At 44.5% G+C, this 9,480-nt stretch overlaps 1 protein-coding gene across 1 annotated transcript in view; it reads right to left on the minus strand.

Annotated features, from left to right (window-relative positions):
• The window catches only part of LOC307139516 (uncharacterized protein), a gene marked incomplete at its 3' end in the record, with an annotated part of 28,670 nt that extends 20,215 nt beyond the window's left edge, over positions 1-8,455 (minus strand). The window contains exons 1-5 of the mRNA XM_079838511.1: positions 8,046-8,455; positions 2,260-2,355; positions 1,915-2,145; positions 1,782-1,804; positions 1,581-1,699 (exon numbers count right to left, since the gene is read on the minus strand). Of these exons, the coding sequence (XP_079694637.1) occupies positions 1,581-1,699; positions 1,782-1,804; positions 1,915-2,145; positions 2,260-2,355; positions 8,046-8,438 (862 nt within the window). The 5' untranslated portion in view covers positions 8,439-8,455. The remainder of the gene's footprint in view (positions 1-1,580; positions 1,700-1,781; positions 1,805-1,914; positions 2,146-2,259; positions 2,356-8,045) is intronic.
• Positions 8,456-9,480: the final 1,025 nt, after the last annotated feature.

Here is a 9,480-nt window from a genome sequence, read left to right on the forward strand (position 1 = left end):
AGTGTTTAGTTTTGAATTTTTGACAGTTGGACAGTTTGAAAATCTGAACATTCCGTCAATGAAAGTCTATGGGAGTTTTTCCGAGTTTTAATCAGCATTTTCAGGAAAAGCGTAAGTCCGATCAGTTAGAAAAGATATAGCAACTCAAGCCAGAACCGTCTGAAGGTCTGATACTGGACACGAATGACGCGAATAATTCGCGTAAAGTTGGACGCTTGAACATTTTGAGTTTACTCGCTTCATTCGTGTGACATTCACTTCACAACAGACGTGAATTCGCCTCATGGGCGGGGCTTCAGCCAGCGGCTCGTCTCGTTGAGAAATGGCTGACATGGGCTGTGTTTACACGTCTTTTTTGTTGAAATCTACTGTTAACGTGTGACAAAATTTAGTTTTAAGACTTTTTCAGGCGATAATGTAGTTGTTTAAAGCTCAAATCTGTGGTTTATTTATAAAGAGAGCGCCTATTTGAACATGTGATCTGGCGTTTCTGCGAGAAACCCAGCAGTATTTATGCTATCATTTTACCTCTTAACAGACGAACGTGATCATCTCTGAGCTCAGCCATTACTTCCGCAAAGTGAGGTCAAATACAATCGTGGTTATCTGTAGATGTATACGTAGATGCCTCATTAGCGCCTGCACAGATCAGTAGAATGAGGCATCTACAATCGATATATCTATGACCACGATCGTATTTGACCTCACTTAGCGGAAGTAATGACGGAACTCAGAGATGATCATGTTCATCTGTTAAGAGCTAATATAATAGCATAAATACTGCTGGGTTTCTCGCAGAAACTGATGGTTTGGCTAGATAAGACCCTTATTCATCATCTGGTGTCGTTTAAAGCCCTTTGAAGCTGCACTGAAACTGTCATTTGGACCTTGGACCGTTTGGAGCCCATTGAAGTCCATTATATGGAGAAAACCCCTGGACTGTTTTCATCCAAAAGCTTAATTTCTTTTCGACTGCAGAAAGAAAGACATGGACATCTTGGATGACATGGGGTGAGGAAATTATCAGCAAAAGTTTGTTTAAAAGTGAACTAATCCTTTAATAAACAGATTTGCTCCTCATTGTTGTCACTACTAGAGCAAGCTCCTGATTGGCTAACGCGGAGCGAATATCCGCCAAAGTTCAGAATGACACGAATCACGCGTCAAACGCTCAATTCTCGCCGCCTCATTCGTGCGAATCGCACCGCAGAATGTCTTTTCGCGTCTTTGCATTGACTTAACATGTAAATCACTTGCGCGAATCGCGTCATTCGTGTCCAGTGTGAACGCACCATTAGAGTCAGAAATTTAGAGTAAGAAAAATAATAATAATAATATTAAGTTTAATAGGATTTCAGTAATAAACACTATTGTATCCTAATACATAAGCAGAGACCATGAGGAACAGACTTCTGTAGTCATTATGAGTTCACTGTATGATCTGATGATCTTCTGAAATACAGTTCAGATTCACTCACAAATTCAAGAGATTATTAAATATATTTCTCTCAGATGTTAATGTTGTGTGTGTTTCTATCTGAAGGATGTTTTGCGCTGGTGTCAGATCTGCTGAGACTCACTGTGTTGGACAGTTTCCAGCATCTTCTTCCAGACTCTGAACGGCAGGTTACCCAGGTAACGGGACACATCAATCAAAGCTCCAGAACTCATCCGTGGATCCGGCTGTGAGATCTGGACTCTGGAGGAACATTCAGGAGTCAGAACTGCAGTGAATTTGAGTTCAGATCCACTGAGAGAAGAGATCCGAGCAGCTCACTCACCTTTCCATTGAGACGCTAAAGTTCTGGAAAATATAGAGTTTGAAAACATGTTAATATCTTATCAAACACTCTCATTGTCAGTGAGTCTCAAGTTGTTTTCTGCTCAAAGAATGAAGCCAGATTGATTGTTCACCTTTAGAAACGAGACGTCATTGGCTTTCATCATCTCCTCCATGTCTCTGATTGTGTGTGAAAGAGCTGAGATGTGTGTGTTCATCTCCTCCAGCTTCTCCTTCATCATCTGCTTCTTCTGCTCCTCTTCCTCCCTCAGTGCAGTGATTGTAGCTTCTTCTTCGCCTCTGAGAAACTGATGAAGCTTCTCAAACTCTTCTTTAATCTGACGCTCTGTGTGCTCAGCTTGAGACTGAAATCACATCACATTCACTTCAGTCAGCTCTGTGTGAACACACACTCCACTAATGTCAATAATAAACTGTGTGTGTGAATGTTGAGTGTTTAACTCTTTACACATCCTCACCTCGATGTGTTGGATTGTTTTATCACACTCTCCTTTCATTTCTTCTCCATGTTTGAGCTTGTTTTGTAAGGACGTCAGCGCTGTATTAAATTCCTCCTACAGGTTAAGATGAAAATCTGTGAAACTTGTGAAGCTATAAGAGGTTTAAACATTGTGTGTCTGGATGTTTTTCGTGTTATATTATTTAAATGTTGAATGGGTCATTCTCAGGACAATTTTTTATATAATTTGGAAAGGTCGAACATCAAGAAATCTTGTTCCCTTTCAAAAGCTACACTCAATGCTGCATAAGCTTATGCAAATGGGAAATGTCTTTGACAAAACCAGCTGTGAAAATAGTGTGAAAACACGTCAATGAAATTGACCCGGAGGTATTTATAGCCTCGGCCGGTGACGTCATAGGCGCACCTGCTGCACGAGGCTATAAATAGATGAGATTCAGCTGGAGCAAACCAGATCTTTTTGTTTTCAGACCAACTCTGTGTTATGGTGTGTTACAAAGTCTCTGAAAAAATAAATAAATAAATAAATAAATAAATTATCTCTCTCTCTTTCAAGACTCAACTTGAGATCTTTGTTAGGAGTTAGTTTTCAACATGGCAGTGTGCAGATTTTTCTCTCTCTTTCTCATCTTTGTTACAAAACGCTGTATATCCATGTTCTCTTTCAAATAGAACTGGATGTGCACGTTTATTGCTGTGTGTGTTTGGGGAAGAGCATGCGGTCGCTGCATTGAGTCAGACGAGTGCGAGCATTGCAAGCCTTTACAGTTAGAATGCTTTATGCTCGTCTGGGCTACTTTCAGTCCGCACCAGTTTTCGGAGCTCTCGAATGGGTTTGTTGAATGGGTCCGTCCCTTTCGCTTGCTCGCTCACCAAATGCATGTTTCCCCGCGTGATCCCGAAGCGCGCTCCGGCGTTTCTTCGGCTCGCGCGGGGAATGATGATGAATCTCTGGGTCCGCGGACCTCGAGCAGCCGGCCTGCGATCGTTCCTCACATGATAGTGAATCCATACGAGGAATTTATCGAGGTGGTTGTTCGCGCGGTGGCCAGGGCAGTTTGTCTGGTACCGTGAATGAGAGATCCCCGAGCGCAGTGAGCTTGAGGTTTCTGTCTAGAAAGCATTTACTTCACGTGTTTTTGTACCCTTGACTTCGACATTTTCGACTATCATGGGTGCGAAATCGCGTGGATATGTGAGAATACCCCAGGTGGGAGACGCTCACGAGCTATCTCTCGCCTGGGTCTGCATTTTCATTAAAGAGACATACATCCCCATAAAGCCATGTAGAAAATAAACGTCGGCTGTCATGGGCAAAGCTTATATATATGAATTATATATTGTATATTATTTTATATGGAATATATATATATATATATATATATATATATAATATATTATTTTATATGGAATATATATTGTATATGATTTATATAAGAATAATAAATATAAATGGACAGGCTGGTGCTGCGCTGCACACTATGGTCTTGCAAGCATATCAGGCTGACCTTCTGAAGGATTTGAGTGGTTCATTTGGTGACTCAGTTAACTCTGTAGTGGCCAGATTTAAAGGAGTGGAAGAAACATGAAGTGTTCACTCAGTTTCTTCCTCAATGCACTCAAGGGGAGGGGCTATCAGCCACACAACCTCTCTTCAGTCCTTCAAGATTTAGGGGGGTAATAAGCAGAGTGTGGCGAGTCACGCTCTCCCTCGTAAAGACTGGAGACCGGCTCGTCATCCTCAACAACCTCTCAGGGCAGACCTCGGGACTGTCATCAATATAAGAAGTCCGGTGGTCTGGTGCCCAGTCTGCCCCCACAGGACAGGGCGTGTCAAACATTTGCTCGCCCCACCCCGTTATCCTCAAAACCACTCCATCCCCGCCGCCTCTGGTGATTCGGGGGGGCAGTGGTTTCCAGTGAAATGTTAGACGTTCAGTGTTTAAATCCTGCTATCATCCAGGACCTAGAACGTCTAACATCCCCTCAACAGGAAGTGTTAAAATTGTCACTCTCAGAGTCTAAGGCAGCGTGTGAACTTTTGCCAGGCGTTTCTGCATGGGTGTTAAGCACGGTAAAAATTAGTAAACTAATTTATTTGTCATCCTCCTTGTTTGAACGGCGTGGTCTCCACTTCCGTGAAGGCGGATTTGGCGTTCGTACTGTCACAAGTGACAGCAGTTACTTCCTGGTCCCCAGTAGGGTGGGGGGGTGTCTAATCTCAGATCTTCGAGTCTTAAACCGTGAAGCAGTTAAAGTACTCAAGGTCAAGATGTTACAGTGAAGGCGGTCGTGTCGCATATTCAACATTGTGATTGGATTCGGCACGATTGATCCGAAGGACGCATGTATTCGCATATAAAGTCTGCCACAACACAGGAAGTTCCTGAGGTTCGCTCTTGGGGGCAAAAGCTTACCAATTTCGGGTCTTCCATTTGGCTAGCCTTGTAACCGCACATAAACAAAATGTATGGATGTATTACCGGCTCCATTGGGATTCCGGGGCATTCAAATTTTGAATTTACAAAGGCGATTGCTAAAATTAGCACAATCACATGAGATGGTGCTTCAACACAGTGTGTTGGCTCATCTAGTTTCTCTAGGGTTGAGACTCAACACCAAGAAAAGTGTTCTTTCTCCTGCCCAGAGAACGACTTATCTAGGGTTTGTTCGGTTTTTGGTCACAAGGTGGGCACAATGGTTTCCCGCTTGAATCAAGACCATTCAGTATTCCCTGAGCAAAGTCGGGCTAGACCAAGATCTTACTGATCATCAGCACCAGAGTGTTAGGTCTAATGGCATCAGCATCCACGGGTTTCCCTTTGGGGTTGTTGCACATAAGACCGTTTCAGTTGTGGCTCAAAGCCAGAGGACTTAGGGCCAATCCTCAGGCAAATAAAGTGGCGCGCCATGTGGCTTCGTACACTAACTATGTGGTTCAGACCCCGGTTTTTGCCTTGGGTCCCACTCTAGGCGTACCTTGTCGTCGCAAGTTGCTAACGACGGACGCTTCCCTGACGGGCTGGGGTGCGGCCTTAAGTGGTCGTCCAGCCCAACGGGAATGGGAGGGTCATCAACTCAGTTGGCACATCAACTGCCTCGAGTTGACGGCTGTATTTCTGGCCCTGAAATACTTTCTCCCCCAATTGAGGGGCTGTCATGTCCTAGTGCGGGTGGACAGTACAGCTAAATATCTTGTATATAATCACCAGGGGGGTCTGTGCTCACGCTATCAGAATAGCGAGACAGATTTTTCTCTGGGCTCAGAACAAGTTCCTGTCACTCGAGCAGTGTACATTCAAGGGCGGTTGAATGTGGGAGCAGATTTACTGTCCAGACAGAGTTACAGATGGGGGGGTGGAAACTCCACCCAGAAGTACTCGAGCAGATCTGGATCAGATTTTACAGAGCTGACCACAGGGAGTGGACCTCTTCGCCTCTTCTCAGACAGCCCAATGTCCCTGCTTCTCTCTGTCTGTGATGGTTCATACATGGCCCAAAATGTGTCTGTATGCCCTCCTTCCAGTCGCTCTGCTCCTGGGAGTTCTAGCCGGGGTTCGCCAACAAGGGTCTTGCTTCTTATCGATAGCACTGCGTTGGTCGAACAGGGTTTGGTTCTCGGAGATAGTGTCTCTCCTCAACGGCTCGCCTTGGGCGATTCCGGCGAGGAGGGACCTTCTGTCTCAGGCAGAGGGCACGATATTCCATTCCAGGCCCGACCTGTGGAACCTTCATGTTTGGCCCCTGAAGGGCACCAACTGAGGGACACGGGGCTTTCGCCTGCAGTTATTGAGACCATCCTATGTGCTAGAGCTTCCTCCACTCGGAAAGTTTATGCTAATAAATGGGGTGTCTTTGAAAGGTGGTGTACGACACAATGTAGATTCAGTCAACTGCCAGGTAACTTCAGTTCTGGATTTTCTGCAAGAAAAGTTGTCATCAGGCACCTGCCCCTCCACTCTCAGGGTTCATGTGGCCGCTCTTTCGGCTTGCCACGCCTTGGTGGATGGGGTGCCGCTTGGGAGACATCCTCTACTCGCTCGCTTCATTCGTGGGGTAGGCGGTTGAGGCCACCTGTTAGAACCAAGATCCCTTCATGGGACTTAGCTTTAGTCCTCGAGGGTCTGGTTGAGACCCCCTTTGAAACATTAGCTTGCCCCTCCACTCTCAGGGTTTATGTGGCCGCTCTTTTGGCTTGCCATGCCCTGGTGGATGGGGTGCCGCTTGGGAGGCATCTTCTGCCTGCTCACTTTGTTGTGCCAGGCAGTTGTGGCCTCCATTAAGAGCCAAGATCCCTTCATGGGACTTAGTTTTAGCCCTCGAGGGTCTGGTTGAGACCCCCTTTGAACCTCTAGAATCAGCGTCTGACGAACTTCTGACTCTAAAGATGGTTTTTCTTATGGCTATAACTCCTCTGAAAAGAATTGGGGACATGCATGCTCTGTCAATATCGCCATCCTGCTTAGACTTTGCCCCAGATTTGGTGAAAGTGATTTTGCATCCCCACCCTGTCTACCTGCCTGAGGTTCCTTTGTCGACTGTACATCCTGTCACTCTTGAAACCTTCTGCCCTCTGCCGTTCACAACGCCGGATCAGGAGAAACTTCATAGACTGTGTCCAGTCCATGCTCTTCAGGCCTACGTCCACCGCACTAGCCAGTGGCGTAAGTCAGAGCAACTGTTTGTTTGCCATGGGGGCCGTAACAGAGGTTCTGCCACCATCAAACAATGTCACATTGGGTCAGGGATGCTACTGCTCTTGCCTATGAGGTGCGCGGTCAAGCTTCACCTATAGGATTAAGGGCTCATTCCACCAGGGGAGTCGCCTCTTCTACTGCGTTAGCAAGGGGTGCTCCCTTACAAAGTGTTTGTGATGCGGCAGGTTGGTCCTCTCCACACACATTCTTAAGACTTTATAGCTTGGATGCTCATGCCACTCTGGGCTCTCATGTCCTTGAGGCTAATGCCTGAGGCTTCTTGCGTTCTTGTGCACACCTACACAACCGTATGGGGTCCAGGCACCATCAAGCACGGCGGCGTGGGTATTCTCGTTCCCATTTGCAGAAGCTTATGCAGCATTGAGTGTAGCTTTTGAAAGGGAACACTTGGGGTTACTTGACTGTAACCCTGTTCCCTGATAAAGCGGAACGAGATGCTGCATTGCTAGGCCGTGCTGATGATGCTTCAGGACTGGTCTTCAAACAAAGAAGATCTGGTTTGCTCCAGCTGAAGCTCATCTATTTATAGCCTCGTGCAGCAGGTGCGCCTATGACGTCACCGGCCGAGGCTATAAATACCTCCGGGTCAATTTCATTGACGTGTTTTCACACTATTTTCACAGCTGGTTATGTCAAAGACATTTCCCATTTGCATAAGCTTATGCAGCATCTCGTTCCGCTTTATCAGGGAACAGGGTTACAGTCAAGTAACCCCAAGTGTTTTCACCAAACAAATGTGGGATTTGCAACAGCCGATTCTTAATTATTATATCCATGCAGTTGTAAAAGATACTACTATCACTTTTTGGTGTGTCTTGTTATAAATCACATATTATCAATGAAAAAATATGAATAACTCATGACATTTCTATTGTTTTCAAAACGTGTTTTGTGCCAATGCTGTTACATTCAAGAAGATTTGAACATCCGAGCGGTCGAAGCAGTGCAGAGTTTTATATCAGTAGTAAGTCATGGAGATTTAGTCTGAGCAAAAATAAATACTGATTTATTACTTTTTCTATGTTTATCACTGTATTTAGCATGAAATGAGAGACATTTGTCTTACCTTGTAAGATGAAACCACTTCACTGATGGGTCTGAATGTGTGTTTGGTGTGTTTCTCTGAGTCTCTGCACACTAAACACACAGGCTGTTTGTCCTCCAGACAGAAGAGTTTGAGTTTCTCACTGTGTAAACTGCAGATCTCCTCAGACTCTGATGAACGCCTCTCATTTCCCTCCATCAGGAACAACTCACACAAGTTTTTTAACGCAAGATTAACTGGAGGATCATGTTTTGACAATCTCCTGCAAACGGGACACTCCTGAGTTTCCTTAGTTTTCCAGAACTGTTGTAGACACTCTTTACAAATACTGTGACTACAGGACAATAAAACAGGAACCTTGAAGATTTCACAGCAAATAGGACAATAAAGCTCTTCTGCAGATTTTGAATCCATTTCCTCGTCTTGTAAAATATACAATGATCTACAGTTTAGTTTCACTTTCTGGTCTTTGGTTTGAAAAGTAAATAACCATTACAATCAAAATCTAATCTGGGTTAATTCAGAAATACACAAGTATCCTAATATAAAGTGTCCTCTGTTCTTCACAACACTGACTCGATTCAGCTTTCAGTAAAAATGAAAGTTAGAAATAATGACTAGTCATTTCCTGGTTTTGTAAGAGGGTGGAGCTTCTGAAGACAGACTGGATTTCTGAGTTTCTGTTGGTGTTGTTCTGTTGTAATAGGCCTTGTATTGATGATTAAATAGAAAGTGTGTTCAAATATTTTCACTTTAATGATTACCTGCAGGTTAAGTTACTAAGCCTCTGTGAAACGACTTTGTGCAAAGATTGGCAAGCAGCTGATATACAGTCATGTGAAAAAGAAAGGGCACACTTTTGAATGGTTTAAATATAAATATAAAATTGAGATCATTGTCCTGTTTCATGACCCAATTTCGGCCAAGCTTTAGCTGTGGGACAGATGGCCTCAGTCTTGACTCTAGAATACTTTGGTATACAGAGGAGTTCATGGTCGACTCAACGACTGCAAGATGCCTGCAAAACAAGCCCAAATCATCACCCCTCCATCAGCTGATGGACAGTTGGCATGAGGTGTTTTTGCTGATATGCTGTGTTTGGTTTTCACCAAAAGTGGTGCTGTGCATTATGGCCAAACATCTCCACTTTGGTCTCGTCTGTCCAGAGGACATTGTTCCAGAAGTCTTGTGGTTTGTGTAAGGATAGGGACTTCATTACAGTGACGTAAATAAAGAAAAGACGTTCCACATGTGAGTGAGACATGACCGTGTACTGCATGCTTTTTTGAAAGATATAATAAGATATATAATGTGGTGTCAGAAGTGAACCTTAAGAATAGGTTACACAGAACCACGTGCAGGAGAGAAACTGAAGCATGGCTGTTGCAGCCGTACAGACATCACATCCGGAGCAGTTTGACTTCAATTCAGCGGATTACCAAGATGAATCAGACGG

The sequence above is a fragment of the Gobio gobio genome, assembly GCF_949357685.1.
Source record: "Gobio gobio genome assembly, chromosome: 16".
In the NCBI taxonomy this organism is placed as follows: domain Eukaryota; kingdom Metazoa; phylum Chordata; class Actinopteri; order Cypriniformes; family Gobionidae; genus Gobio; species Gobio gobio.